The sequence below is a fragment of the Xyrauchen texanus genome, chromosome 21 (assembly GCF_025860055.1).
Source record: "Xyrauchen texanus isolate HMW12.3.18 chromosome 21, RBS_HiC_50CHRs, whole genome shotgun sequence".
In the NCBI taxonomy this organism is placed as follows: domain Eukaryota; kingdom Metazoa; phylum Chordata; class Actinopteri; order Cypriniformes; family Catostomidae; genus Xyrauchen; species Xyrauchen texanus.
This window is the reverse complement of record NC_068296.1, coordinates 34,672,420-34,688,633: the sequence shown is the minus strand read 5'-3', so window position 1 is coordinate 34,688,633 and position 16,214 is coordinate 34,672,420. Positions and strand designations below refer to the sequence as shown.

Here is a 16,214-nt window from a genome sequence, read left to right as displayed (position 1 = left end):
TTAAACTTGTTTAAAAGGGTAGTTCACTCAAAAGGTGAATGGTGGCTAGAACTTTGAAGGTCCAAAAAGCACATAAAGACAGTGGTTAAATCCATATCTTCAGAAGAGATATGATAGGTATGGGTGAGAAACAGATCAATATTTAAGTATTTTTTTTTATATAAATCCTTCTGCCTGCCCAGTAGGTGGTGATGTGCATAAAAAATGTAATCGCCAAAAACAAAAGAAGAAGAATGTGGAAGTGGAAGGGAAAGTGGAGATTTATAGTAAAAAGGTTTTCATTTTGGTTATAGGTTAAATTTTAACATATCATATACTTTCTGAAGACATGGATTAAACCACTGGAGTTGATTACTTTTATACTGCCTTCATATGCTTTCTGGACCTTCAAAGTTCAGGCTACCATTCACTTGGATTCACTTGGCATACAGAGCTGAGATATTTAAAAAAAATTATTCTGCAGAAGAAAGAAAGTCATACACATCTGGGATGGAAAGCATCTTGGGTGAACAATTCCTTTAAAACCATCATAAACATCATTCTAAACAGCATTGATGAGAAAAGTGGGAGAAAGTATTGTGCAATGAACAGACAGAAATTAAAATGGCTTTTTAATCCACACAAAAATGTAGCATGGATTTACTATATTAACACTAACTGTATTAACTATGATATTTTTCATTATATAAATGTGATATATATACAGGTGAAACTCGAAAAATTAAAATATCGTGCAAAAGTTCATTAATTTCAGTAATTCAACTTAAAAGGTGAAACTAATATATTATATAGACTCATTACAAGCCAAGTAAGATATTTCAAGCCTTTATTTGATATAATTTTGATGATTATTGCTTACAGCTTATGAAAACCCCAAATTCAGAATCTCAGAAAATTACAATATTACATGAAATCAATAAAAAAAAAGGATTTTAAATACAGAAATGTCGGCCCTCTGAAAAGTATAATCATGCATATGTACTCAGTACTTGGTTTGGGCCCCTTTTGCATTAATTACTGCCTCATTGCGGCGTGGCATGGATGCTATCAGCCTGTGGCACTGCTGAGGTGTTATGGAAGACCAAAATTTTTCAATAGCGGCCTTCAGCTCTTCTGCATTGTTTGGTCTCATGTCTCTCATCTTTCTCTTGGCAATGCCCCATAGATTCTCTATGGGGTTCAGGTCAGGCGAGTTTGCTGGCCAATCAAGCACAGTAATACCATGGTCATTGAACCAGGTTTTGGTACTTTTGGCAGTGTGGGCAGGTGCCAAGTCCTGCTGGAAAATGAAGTCAGCATCTCCATAAAGCTTGTCTGCTGAAGGAAGCATGAAGTGCTCTAAAATGTCCCGGTAGACGGCTGCGTTGACTCTGGACTTAATAAAGCACAGTGGACCAACACCAGCCGATGACATGGCTCCCCAAACCAACACAGACTGTGGAAACTTCACACTGGACTTCAAGCATCTTGGATTGTGTGCCTCTCCATTCTTCCTCCAGACTCTGGGACCTTGGTTTCCAAATGAGATGCAAAATTTGCTCTCATCAGAAAAGAGGACTTTGGACCACTGAGCAACAGACCAGTTCTTTTTTTCTTTAGCCCAGGTAAGACATTTGACATTTGAAGCCCATGTCCAGGACCCGTCTGTGTGTGCTGGCTCTTGATGCAGTAACTCCAGCCTCAGTCCACTCCTTGTGAAGCTCCCCACACATTTGAATGGCCTTTTCCTGACAATCCTCTCCAGGCTACGGTCATCCCTGCTGCTTGTGCACCTTTTTCTTCCACACTTTTCCCTTCCACTTAACTTTCTATTAATGTGCTTTGATACAGCACTTTGAGAACATCCAACTTCTTTTGCAATTACCTTTTGAGGCTTTCCCTCCTTGTGGAGGGTGTCAATGATGGTTTTCTGCACAACTGTCAGGTCAGCAGTCTTCCCCATGATTGTGAATTCATCTGAACCAGACTGAGAGACCATTTAAAGGCTCAGGGACCCTTTGCAGGTGTTTAGCTGATTAGAGTGTGACACTTTGAGACTACAATACTGAACCTTTTCACAATATTCTAATTTTCTGAGATTCTGAATTTGGGGTTTTCATAAGCTGTAAGCCATAATCATAAAATCAAATAAAGGCTTGAAATAACTTACTTTGCTTGTTATGAGTCTATATAATATTTTAGTTTTATATATAACTTTTGCACGATATTCTAATTTTTCGAGTTTCACCTGTATATATATATATATATATTATTTTTATTATTTCCTCTCTGATAGAGTAGACCGAGATGCACAGATTCTCTCAAGATTCTTTAAAAAAAGAATTTTTATATTTATAATAAATAATGTCTTTCATGACATCTAATCCAAAAAGGAGGCGATTTCACACTTACCGATATTTACTTCATCATCTGTCTCTGCATCTCCAATGCACTCAAATTGGAACTCCTGTAAAGACTGGGAGAACTTCTGAACGGCTGCCGAGAGACCTAAAAAAGAGAGAGAAATAGAGAGAAAGGAAAAGACAACATTTTGAAATACCAATAAGAATGTACCTTAAGTGTCTAAGTTGAGATAAGTATCTCCTACAATACTTAAACAAATGCTACGATTTTCCCCTGACACACAAAAGTCATGTGAATTAAATGTCTCTCTGACATTTATTTATGTTAATGTTAATAATTGTTAATAATTTTGCATCTTGTTGACCTATGCATTTATACCAGGTTTACAACAATAATGTGGTGAACTATCCCTTTAAATCAACACAAAACAGAACTGTTAGAGTCAAAGTTGCATCAGCCATTCAAAACTGCTCTATGGGAATCTGCATAAAAATACATAATCTTCCTTCCCGGCCGAGAGTAAATAACTTTTAATCTGTAGTATTAAATGTACATCTCAGTCAACATGGGCAGAAAGAACTTGAGAAGGAAATGCTAAGCAACTCAACTCAAATCAAAAACGGTAATGACAATGCAGAGAAAAGCCATTTCATCATCCTCTAAAGAGGTGATAGACCCAACTGCTTTACCAAAGACCAACAAAAGCCCTCACAAACTCTCAAACAAAGCAAGGTCCAAAAAGGCTTTTCCTCATTACATTCCCTTTAATCTTCTATTTGGAAGAATGCTAGGCTTGGGGAAATGGAAAATGACACATTCAAGCTTTAAAGCACGAGATTTGTCAAAGGGAGGAATACTAATGTTGCACTTTTGACTGCTGGGTAAATTCCTCATTGACATCTGTCGAGAAAGGCCATGAGTGAGCATCATAATGCTCATTAGTTAGACCGGAGCTAATACGCCAGATGACACAGGTCTTGGAGTGATCAGCTTCAACTGAGGCTTGTAATTCCACAAAGATCAACAGTTCACTGCAGTACAATCCGTAGCGCTGAAGCCACTTTTCTTTTAAGTGTAGCGTCAGTTCAGTTTGAGGCATTTTGTTTCACATTAAATCAAATTTTAATCAAAATTTCAATGCTGAAAAAACCCCCAACAAAAATGAGAGAAAATGAACAGAAGGTTGTTTTTGAGGCAATATTTAATCTACATTTGCATCAAATGACTTTTTCATTGGTAAGCAAGGTATATGTCAGAATATTTTGCTTTGTATTTCACCCTCTTTTAGTATCAAATAGAATTTGTTTTCACTTTGGATCCACTTTTGACAAAATTGAAAGGTCAACATTTCACAGAAATAGCATTTCTGTAGCACCTGGGTCTTTGAATGGCGCATACCAAATATTTAGGGTTGCCACCCCTCCCATAAAATACGGGATCCTACCGTATTTCAAGATAAAATGATGACGATTTGTCCCATATTTAAGCTGGTCAGATGGTGTCACAGTGAAATTGTTCCAGATCGCTAATTTAACATATTAGTTGGGAAATGTGCCTATGGTGGATATGCTATAATGCTATGGCGTCAACCACCCAGTGGGAAAGCATCTGTTTGGAGACAGCATTCCCTTTCCGCTGTCCACCAAAGTAGACAAAGAGCTGCTCAGAACATCTAAAGCTCTGCATGCGGTCCACATAAGTACGCAGGGCCAAACTGGACACAGCAACGAAAGGGCTGGGTCTGCCGCCTCCCAGGGCAGCACTTGAAGGTTCACTACCTGGTCTCTGAAAGGAGTCATAGGAACCTTGGGCACGTAGCCCGGTCGCAGTCTTAGAACGATGTGAGTGTCTGCCGGACCGAACTCCAGGCAGGTGTCGCTGACAGGGAAAGCTCGCAACTCCCCAAACCTCTTGATGGAGGTGAGTGCAATTTGTAGGGCCGTTTTCAGGGAGAGGGCCTTGAGCTTGACTGATTCTAGTGGCTCGAAGGGGGATCTCTGAAGGCCTGAGAGGACCACTGAGAGATCCCAGGAGGGCAACAGGCTTGGCCGGGAAGGGTTCAACCTCTGGGTGCCTCTAATGAACCTGATAAGCAAGTTGTGCTTACTCAAAGACTTGCCATGTACTGCGTTGTGGTGGGCCGCAATAGCGCCGACATACACCTTCAAGGTGGAGGGGGACAACCTCTCCTGCAGGAATGAGACCACTGACCCGACTGCGCACCTCTGTGGGTCTTCAGACTGGGAAGAACACCAATTTACGAACAAGCGCCACTTAAGGGCGTAAAGTTGCCTGGTAGAGGGAGCTTTGGCTTGGTTGATCATGTTTACGACATGTCGCAACAGCTCGTCCGCTACTGTGTTGAGGCTGCCTGGGATGTGAGTGGTGCACAGCGACCTGAGTCGCTGCTTGCTCAAAAGGAGGAGATGGTGGGCGAGTTGTGACATGTGACGGGAGCGCACACCACCTTGGCGGTTTATGTAGGTTTCCGTCATGGTGCTGTCAGAAGGAAGCAGGAGGAACCTCCGTAGGGCAAGAAGTACAGCCAGCAACTCTAGGCAGTTGATGTGCCAACAAAGCTGGGGCCCTTTCAAGAGGCCAGCGGCTGCGTGCCCATTGAACACGGCGCCCCAACCCTGTTTGGAGGCGTCTGTGGTGACCAGAACGTGTCGGGACACCTGCTGTAAGGGGACTCCTGTTCATAGAAAAAAGAGGTATGTCCAGGGTTTGAAAGTCTGGTAGCAGGCGGGGTTGATAAACACATGTACAGAGGCGCCATGCCCATCTTGGGACTCGAGTCTGGAGCCAGTGCTGAAGTGGTCTGTTATGCATCAACCCCAGTCTCGCGACCACCACGGAGGACGCCATATGCCCCAGGAGCCTCTGAAAATGTTTTAGAGGAATCGTCATGCCTGGCTTGAACAAGGTGAGGCATTTCATCACTGACTGTGCACGCTCGTTGGTGAGGTGCGCTACCATTGAGACTGAGTCTAACTCCAAGCTGAGAAAAGAGATGCTTTGAACCGGGTGAGCTTGCTCTTTTCCCAATTGACCTGAAGCCCTAGGCTGCTGAGATGCCTGGATACCTAATCCCTGTGGGCGCATAGTAACTTTCGGGAGTGGGCCAGGATGAGCCAGTCATCGAGGTAGCTGAGTATGCGAATGCCCACTTCCCTTAGCGGGGCAAGGGCTGCCTCTGTGACCTTCGTGAAGACGCGAGGGGACAGGGACAGTAAAAAGTAAAAAGTACACACATCAGTTTTTTTGTAAAAAGTACACACATCAGCTTTAAACGGGATCATATTCTATACTTTTGTAGTATTTATTCCCCTGAAGTTCACTTAAAATGTTAGAGAAGTTTTTTGCACAGAAGTTTTCAGTTTTCATGACAGTGTTTTGCCTTCTCTCTAAAATTTTGAATTAAGCAGACTGTGCATGTACCTTTAAGATTTCAATCTGTGAATGAGTTCTGTGATGATTAGCTTACCTCTTTGCATTTGAAATGAGTAACACCACCCCTGGCAGTGAATACAGAATGTAAATGTGGGTTTATTTTAAAGTGCTTATGTTTAAGACATCAATACATTAATATTTCAGTTTATTTTTTTGCAGCTTAGTTTCCATAAATGGTTTTATTTTAAAAAAGAAAGCAAATCCTGTTTTTTGTGATAAATTATTTAGGGGTAAAATACTTTTTCTTTTTTTTTTCATTTGTAAATGAATAGTTCACCCTAAAATTCTGTCATTATTTAGTCACCTCTAACCCATCTGACTTTATTTTGAAAATGTTTTAATGTCTTCTCAGGGTTTATAATGCAAGTGAATATTTACTTCGGGTTTGTCAATCTTGAAGGAAGAAAAAAAAAAGAAAACAAAAAAGACACCATAAAACAACAAGAGTAAGAGTAATCGATATTCATGCACAATATTCCAAGTCTTCTGAAGGCATATGATCACTTAATGTGAAGAACAGAACAAAATGTATGCCATTTCTTACTCTGAAATAAAATCAGATCACTAAAGAAAATTGTATTAAATTAAATATGGCGTTGATAACATCAAACCTCATTGGTTCTTGCAACCTGACATCATAATATTTCCTTATGAGTTGCAATGAGAACCAACAAGGTTTGACATTATGAACGTAGCCACCATATTTGAGTTACTGAGTTTGTGAAGTGTTTTAATTCTTTGATAGTGTATAATTGTGATATTCCAAGATTTCTGTAGCCATTTGAAAGCTTTGTTTGAGGGACAGACTGAAATTTAAATCATTATCCAGTGAAAATCATTCTTGACAGCTGTGGTCATCATTCACTGTCATTGTATGGAAAAGAGCAGCTTGGACATTCTACAATAACAACTCCCTTTGTGCTCATACAGGTTTCGAAAGATATGAGGTTGGGTAAATTATTAATTTGTTTGGTAAATGGATGATTTTCATTTTCGGATGAACTATTCCTTTAAAGCCAAAGCTGGATCAACTAATCCATTTTACTATTTGCCTTTCGCATATAATGGTCTTTTATTCTATTTAAAGATAAGGCCAAGTCTACTCTAGGCTTTTCAACTGAGAATTACTCACTGAGAAACACAGGAATTTACTCAGTAACAGGTTCCATCTGTGACCTTAAGCGTCTCCCATAGCACTGAGGGCCTGTAACAAGGTTATGCACTGATGTACTGAGTGAGCAGGTATATTATCTCATGGCATGCACCAGCTCAGAAACTCCTGGTTGCAGGTCAATAATCTGTTTGAGTTGTCAGTTTGCTCAGTCGAATGAATGAGCCCCATCAATAATGCAGTACCTCTCATACCGACAGAGAGCTTCAGCGCTGAAGTGCTGAGACACAGCTACATCACTTTCCTAAAATTCTCAGTGAGAGCTTCTATAAGGACTGGCTTCGACCAGATCAGAGGTTTCTACTATAATATTATGAAATGTCTGCGATTTATGGAAATATTTAGCAACTAGTAACTTGGAAAGCTACAGTTTCAATGTCGCTTCCCCAACAAGGCAAGATTGTACATCAGCCACAGAGGTCATCTCAGTGAGGCTTTTGCTTACTCTTTCATCCTGTCTCTCTCAGCTCTCCAAACTGTCCATCTCTGCTGTCCATTTCCACAGAACACTCATGTCACTTTGCTGCATGTCACAATACACAGCTGTCATGCCTCTAGGGAATCTCTGTGCTAAGATTCTAAACATGGGGTTCTTGGCTCTATTCCTAATCTCAGTGAGCTGCCTTGCAAAAGAGGTAGCTAATTTCTAAAGGGGCGTTCACACTGACATTGATTTGCAGCAACAAAGCGACCAGAAATGTATTAATTTTCAGAGATAGTTGGCGATATGAGGCAACATGAGCAACAGCGACTGCTAGCAATGGAACAAAGTTGAGCAGAGCCAGAGACAGTTTAGCCCCGAGACAGACAGCTTGTATTAAAATGGGAGAAATAGTATGGAATAACATGAGTTGGTGATGAACTAGAATTCTCTGGCGTACGCACCATCCTACGGTTCAGCATCAGGATTCTCGCTCGAACCATCAGATCCTAAGGGAAGGCAAAGACGGCAGAGGAGAGGAGCTCACCCCTAGAGCAGGACAGGACCTAAACTGGTGGTGTTGGGGTGGAGGTGGGTGAAAGCAGCATATCATACGAGCAAAGGAAGACAGCTGTGGGCCTTATGAGACCATGATAGGATGAGATGCCGGAACTGAATGAATGATGTAATGCTACCACAAACCCTCTGCGAGAACTATCAATTACTCTTCAATTTCTTGCATACCAACTTTTCCCTAAGCACACCCAGAGCCTTGTTTCTGGCTCTGGTGGAGGATATGGAGAAATTGTAATGCAGTAGTAATATAGAGGCAGTTGGAATGAAAGTTCCACCTTGGAGTTAAAAGTGCAAATCATCTTTTTGAAGGAGGCATTATTTGTTTACTTTAGAACATGCACACTGAATAGCATTAGCTGAACTAGCCTGAAGAATAAAGCTTAAGAAGCTAAATATTTAGCAATAATGTTATTGTTGTAAAATTTCAGCATGATTTGAATCACTCTTCAGAGGCAGAAGCTCCAGTAATGGTCACTCACATGTGCACTGCACAAAATTACAAGATACTCAATTAATGATGCTTACAGCTGACTCGCTTGTTAGCATGTTGCTAAGCTAATGACTCAATACTTAAAAGCACACAAATACTTGGTGAAACAGCCTATTTTTAAACAGATGGGATGTTCTGGCAAACTAGCCGCAAACTTGCCGCACATTAGCCATTCATTATTTTCACATGCAAATGAGCTTGTGATTCGCCGCAAATGTTTTCCAGAAGTTTGCAGCTCTTCACCGGTAGTGGTGAACCTGCAGCAAACCTTTGGCAACAATGGACAATTTGTTTCAAGTGTGCCACAAAGCTCATTTGCATGTGAAAATTATAAATGGCGAATTTGTGACAAGTTTTTGCATATTTGTCATGATGTAGGTGCCACACAACATTGTTCAGTCACTTGTCATAACTAGACTGGACTACTGTAACACTCTCATTGCAGGCCTCCCCGCCCCTGGAAATGATCATGAATGCAGCAGCACATCTGGTCTTTAATGCACCTAAGAGAGCACGTTACACCACTCCTTGTCTCTCTTCACAGTGTGCTGGTTGATGTACGTATCAAATTCAAGGCTCTGATGCTGGCATACAGAACAGTCACTGGGTCTGCTCCAGCATACCTAAAATAATTTCTGCAGAGCTATGTTCCCACCAGACGCCTGTGGTCGACTATTGAGCAGCGTTTGTTTTACCAACACAAAGAGGCACCATAAAACTTCCCGGACTTCTGATTTCACTGTACCATGTTGGTGGAATGACCTTCCCAACTCCACAAATGAAGCAGACTCACTCGGCTAAAAACATCTTTTCCATTAGCACTTAACAAAAAAAAAACAAACGAAAAAAAGAATAAATAATAAGTATTTATATATAAGGGCTGTCAATCGTTTAGAATTTTTAATCTAAATAGTTACATGGTGTCCCGATTAATTAATTGCGATTAATCGCATATACAAATATTTGCTGAGAAAGCCCCTCATATAAAAATAATTCAATATATAATGATGAAATAATGATACATAGTTATCTTTAAATTTTTTTAATTATATATATATATATATATATATATATATATATATATATATATATATATATACATACACTCACCTAAAGGATTATTAGGAACACCTGTTCAATTTCTCATCAGAATGGGAAAGAAAGGTGATTTAAGCAATTTTGAGCATGGCATGGTTGTTGGTGCCAGACGGGCCGGTCTGAGTATTTCACAATCTGCTCAGTTACTGGGATTTTCACGCACAACCATTTCTAGGGTTTACAAAGAATGGTGTGAAAAGGAAAAACATCCAGTATGCGGCAGTCCTGTGGGCTGAAAATGCCTTGTTGATGCTAGAGGTCAGAGGAGAATGGGCCGACTGATTCAAGCTGATAGAAGAGCAACTTTGCCTGAAATAACCACTCGTTACAACCGAGGTATGCAGCAAAGCATTTGTGAAGCCACAACATGCACAACCTTGAGGCGGATGGGCTACAACAGCAGAAGACCCCACCGGGTACCACTCATCTCCACTACAAATAGGAAAAAGAGGCTACAATTTGCAAGAGCTCACCAAAATTGGACAGTTGAAGACTGGAAAAATGTTGCCTGGTCTGATGAGTCTCGATTTCTGTTGAGACATTCAGATGGTAGAGTCAGAATTTGGTGTAAACAGAATGAGAACATGGATCCATCATGCCTTGTTACCACTGTGCAGGCTGGTGGTGGTGGTGTAATGGTGTGGGGGATGTTTTCTTGGCACACTTTAGACCCCTTAGTGCCAATTGGGCATTGTTTAAATGCCACAGCCTACCTGAGCACTGTTTCTGACCATGTCCATCCCTTTATGGCCACCATGTACCCATCCTCTGATGGCTACTTCCAGCAGGATAATGCACCATGTCACAAAGCTCAAATCATTTCAAATTGGTTTCTTGAACATGACAATGAGTTCACTGTACTAAAATGGCCCCCACAGTCACAAGATCTCAACCCAATAGAGCATCTTTGGGATGTGGTGGAACGGGAGCTTCATGCCCTGGATGTGCATCCCACAAATCTCCATCAACTGCAAGATGCTATCCTATCAATATGGGCCAACATTTCTAAAGAATGCTTTCAGCACCTTGTTGAATCAATGCCATGTAGAATTAAGGCAGTTCTGAAGGCTGAAAGGGGTCAAACACAGTATTAGTATGGTGTTCCTAATAATCCTTTAGGTGAGTGTGTGTATATATATATATATATATATATATATATATATATATATATATATATATATATAAATACAAATAAAAAATATTCAGATAATTAAAATGCATTACATTCTTGTAGCAGAAGAGTTAATCATTGATAAGACAATACAAAAAGCGGCTTTAGAATACAATGTATTGTTTACTACCATATTACTGATCATAAGTCAATCATTGTCATACAGTTCACAGCAATCCATTTCACAAGTGAATTTGTCAATCAGTTTGAGATTTATTATGAGGGCTTGTTTAAGGACCCGTCAATTTACACCTGTGTCAGACATGCTTAGCGTCTCGTGTGCATTGCATCATACAAATTTTTAGGTCACTGTGTCAAGTTAAATATAGTTTAATAATTAGAACACATCTTGAGATTCCTTAGTTCTGATTTGCGCTCCATCAAGTGTTTTTAACACAAGAACGTAACGCATGTCTGTGTTGTTCTGCTGCTCAGGGGTGTTTTTCTTCACTGTATAAACTGCGCGTTGTCACGCAGCTGAAGTTTCACTTACTGCCCTCTGGTGTAAACAGGTGGTACTACAAGCTTGCATTTCTCAGGAATCTTCCTTATTATGGTCCCGGGGGTATTGCAATTAATTGCGTAAATTTGTTTAACATGTTATTTTTAGTCAAATTAATCACACTGAATTAACGTGATAAATCGACAGCCCTAATATATATTTTATATATCTATTCTTGTTGCACTCTAATCTGTCTTGGATACTACTATTCTGATGCTAGTGAAGCTTTGAAATGCAGCACTTTTTGAACTACTGTCTTCTTAAGATGAATTGCTTATGATTAATTATTCCTCTTTTGTAAGTTCCTTTGGATAAAAGCATCTGCCAAATGAATAAATGTAAATTTAGGTGGGATAAAATCACTTACTAACCTTTTTCTGTTTAAAGTTATATCCAATGTACAATGCATTGCCATGACAACATAATGCAGTAAATCTTGTAATCAAGGTAAACAACGATTTACGTAAATGTTTTAACAGAATAATTAATGTAGCTGCTTTTACAAAATTATAAGCTTCACATTTCTGCCTTTAAACCCCCAACAATTCACCCTATTCACTTCCATTGTAAGTGCCTCACTGTAACTTCAATAATATTCCTTTAAAATGTTGTCTAGGAAGGTTTCAGAGCTCTTGTATCAAACAGCTGGTGTCTGAAACATTGCTGAAGTGTAAGACTGGCTGTTCTCAGCGCTGCTTGATTGGACATATGCCTCTAAGAACAAGAATCATGAGTGTATGTAATCATATACATTCACACTGGGTTTCAATAATATATCAGTGAGGATAAGATGGAATATTGGATCCAAGAAGGATGACAGAACAGTGTGAACTGTCATGATGCATTATACACAAAAACTGACACATACAGTCTGGATGTGGACATAAAACCAGCAGGAACCACTCCCTGTAACACAGACACACTGAGAGAGCGTATCTGTTATTACCTTTCCAGATGCAGGGGTAGAACATAGACAATAACAATAAGAACTCAAAGGGCAAAACTAGAAACAAGGAGATGAGCATGTTTAGAGGACATTTCTAAAAAGGTCACAGACATCCTCCCTGCTGCCTTGTATTCCTTTCGCTGTTACTTTATTTTTTCTCTCTTTTGAATTCACTCTCATCTGCCATTAAAGAATAGAGATTATTTGAAGAATATTTGTAATTCAATGAAAAACAGAGTGAACCGAGAACATATTCGGAAGCCCTTCCATTGAAAAAATAACATAAATAAATAACAGAACTTTATGATTTTCATGTATTTTTTATGTAGTCCTTTTCCTGAATTAATAACTCATATGAGCTGGTCCTTTTGAATCTACAGTGTGAAACATACAGCCCGACTAGTGCAGTCCGATTCCCGAATGAATTACTCTTATTAGCCTGTTCTTTGAATCTACAGCGTCAACCACATAACACAGCCAGTGTAGTCCGATTCCTGAACAAATTACTCTTATGAGCCTGTTCTTTTGAATCTACACCGCAAAACATACAGAAGTGGTCTGATTCCTGATGGAATGGCTCATTTAAGCTGGTTCTTTTAAAACTATACTGTGAATCATACTGCGACAAGTGTAGCCTGATTCCCGAAAGCACAACTCTAATGAGCTGGTTCTTTTTAATCTACAGCGTGAAACACACAGCCCAACTAGTGTACCCCGATTCCTGAACAAATCACTTTATTTAGCCGTTTTTTTTTTAATCAACAGCATTAAACATACAGTGCTACCAGTGCAGGCTGATTCCCAAACAAATGACTCTTCCCGAACAAATGACTAGTTCTTTGGAATCTACAGTGTGAAGCATACAGCGTGACCTGTGTAGTCATATTCCTGAACGAATAACTCTAACGAGCTGGTTCCTTTGGATCTACGAGAAACGCAACGAGAAACACAACGTGACCAATGCAGTCTGATTTCTGAATCAATTACTCTTTTGAGTTGGTTGTTTTGAAACATACAGAGTAACCATTATAGTCTTATGTATATATCATATATATATCATTCAGGACTGATATAGTCCAGATTGAATGACTCAGATGAGTCGGTTCTTTTGAATCAACAGCGTGAAACATACAGTGCGACTAGTGTAGTCTGATTCCCGAACAAATTACTCTAACGAGCTGGTTCCTTTGAATCTACAGCATGAAATCCACATTGTGACCAGTGTAGTCTAATTTCCAAAGGAATGAATCATATAAGCCGGTTCTTTTGAATCTATTGTGAGAAAAACATTGCGCCCAATAGTCAGAACTCTGAACAATATATGCTTTTGAGCCGATTCTTTTCAATCTTTTATTTTGGATTCCCGAACGAAGTACTCTAATGAGCCAGTTCTTTTGAATCTACACCGAGAAAAATACAATGAAACCACTGTAGACCAAATTCTGAACGAATTATGCTTGTGAGTCGATACTTTTCAATCTTTTTTGTATATTTAGAATTTTTAGATAATATATAGTTACAGTGGGACCAATTACTGGATTGCATTATTGGATGCCTTTAAAAGTCTTTGAAAAGTCATTAAAAAATTATATTGAAAAAACTGTATTAAATTAATCTCATATTTGATTTATTTGCTTTGAAATTGACTTTGTTATTTCAAGTTTCAACAGTCTATTCCTCCAACAAAGCTGATGTATGACTTCAGAATACTTGAAATATAGTGCTGTTGTATGGACTACTTTTATTGGACTTTGTTAGTGTTTTTGTCCATTTCAGAGCTTGACAGACATAGTCACTATGAACTGTCATTGCATGGGAAAGAGCTGACGATTCCCCAAAAATTCAGGTTTGGAATGGCATGAGGGTAAGTAAATAATGAATAAAATAAAAAAAACATTTTAGTGAACAATTCCTTAAAACATCACCATCCAATTAGCATATGCTCAGAACATGCATGTAACAACAAAGCCACATTCCTGTTATGACATTAACAAGCATGTTTTGCTGCATTTGGCATGTAATGTCAGCAGCAACTGTAATTACAGGGTATGCTGTGGAAGCTGGCAGAGGCAGTATGCACATATGATGCTTTTATCACAGGTTTCATCTGATGTCACACCTCCACACTGCCTGTCATGCAAGAGTGCCTCCAAAGCTCACTGCCTGTTAGGAAAGAGACATTACCTCCAGGCTCTACTACAACAACAAGCCTACAGCAGAAAAGAAAGTGATGGTGCTTGTGTTCAATAGCCTGTTAAAGATAGTGGGTGGCTGCTCGCATACATTTATATATTTTTTAATATGTATGTGGGTGTGCAGATGCCAGACATTGTACAGCTATCTTCGCATTCCTAACGTTCCAACCGTTGGAATTTTTCGTTCAAGTAATGAGGCAAATCACACATTTTTGACTGAAATACAAATTTTAAATTGAATAAAAATGGTTTCATTGTTCTGAGAAGGAAAAAACTTGATGGCTTTTCCTCAATATGCCATCTGGATGTACAAGAAATAACGTTTGGTTACGTATGTAACCTCCGTTCCCCGAGGGAGGGAACGACACGTTGTGTCGGAGAAGCGACACTAGGGGTCTCTCTTGAGCGCCGATATTCACCTCTGATCTTATTGAAAAGGGCCAATGGGAGTTGGCAGTCAGTATTTGCATACCCCGCCCCCGGACATACGGGTATTTAAGCGGGGCAAATACGGGAGTTCATTCAGGATTTTTCTGAGGAGCCGGAAATGGTCCGGCCACAACAGTGGCTCGGTTCAGCGACTTGGCGGAGGAAAGACACAACGTGTCGTTCCCTCCCTCGGGAAACGGAGGTTACATACGTAACCAAACGTTCCCTTTCTGTCGCTCTCTCCACGTTGTGTCGGAGAAGCGACACTAGGGGACCCATTCCAATCTTGCCATGCGCTGAACCTTGTACGTGGACCGCCGATACAGAGGCGGGCAGGGATTTCATCCAGTGCCACGAATCGTCTGTACCTGGCTGCACTTACCCTTCCCCAATGCCCCATAAGAACATCGGAGTCCTTCTAGTTACCCTGGGAGGGGAACAAGGCGATGTTTGCCAACATGGGAACAGGCCAGCCTGGCTGGGCCTCTTTTCTCTCTATGTTTCTCGCATAGAGCAATCACGGCCGGGGCCCTTATACGCATATAGGGAAGGGGGTCTTACCCAGACCCTGCGGAGACCACACCTGCCCTTTTTCTTGGGGAGGAAAAGTGGTAGACACGTCACTTGGCCGTCTTAAGGCTTGTGTGGAAGGTATGGTGCGGTGGTAGATCCAGCCTCGAAAGGGGGTAGTTGCTACAGCATGGCGACCGAGGCAGCTGTAACTGCCTAAGGGAGACACGGGGGTCCGCTCGTAAGGAGACAGAACCGTGGAATTACACACAGGGGGAGTCCGAGCAGGAAGCCTTACCTGTGGAGCACCTATACCAGTACAGGGTAGCCATCAGGGTACCCGCAGTGGCTTGGGTCGGCGAGTTCCTCCGCTGAACCGCGGACCCGGAGGGCTGGGGAGGAATCGACCAGGGGCCCGACTCGGAGTGGGGCGCCCTGGGAAGAAGGCGCACTACTTTACCTTGACGTCAGGAAAAGGGTGCTGGGTGCAAGCGATCCACCCGGCCGGTCGGTCTACGTCTTACCGAGTTCTACGGGCTCGGACCTGAGAAAACACGAGACGCAACCGACTCAACGCGGAGGTTGTAAAACCTCGCGAAGGTGTTGGGTGTTGCCCAACCCGCGGCTCTACAGATGTCTGCTAGGGAGGTGCACTTGGCCAGTGCCCACGAGGACGCAACACCCCTTGTTGAGTGAGCTCGGACCCGCAAGGGTAGGGGCACGGCCTGGGTGTGATAAGCCAGTGTGATGGCGTCGACAACCCAGTGGGCGAGCCTCTGTTTGGAGACGGCATTCCCTTTCTGCCGTCCCCCAAAGCAGACAAAGAGCTGCTCAGAGCGTCTGGTGCTCTGTGTGCGGTCCAGGTAAATGCGCAGGGCGCGCACTGGACACAGCAACGAAAGGGCTGGG

General features: G+C 41.1%; 1 protein-coding gene across 7 annotated transcripts in view; it reads right to left on the bottom strand.

Annotated features, from left to right (window-relative positions):
- Positions 1-16,214, bottom strand: part of LOC127661321 (rho GTPase-activating protein 42-like) — a 177,892-nt gene that overhangs the window by 140,581 nt on the left and 21,097 nt on the right. For all 7 annotated transcript variants that reach the window (XM_052151944.1, XM_052151946.1, XM_052151945.1 and 4 more), the window contains exon 2: positions 2,392-2,487. In XM_052151944.1, the coding sequence (XP_052007904.1) occupies positions 2,392-2,487 (96 nt within the window). The remainder of the gene's footprint in view (positions 1-2,391; positions 2,488-16,214) is intronic.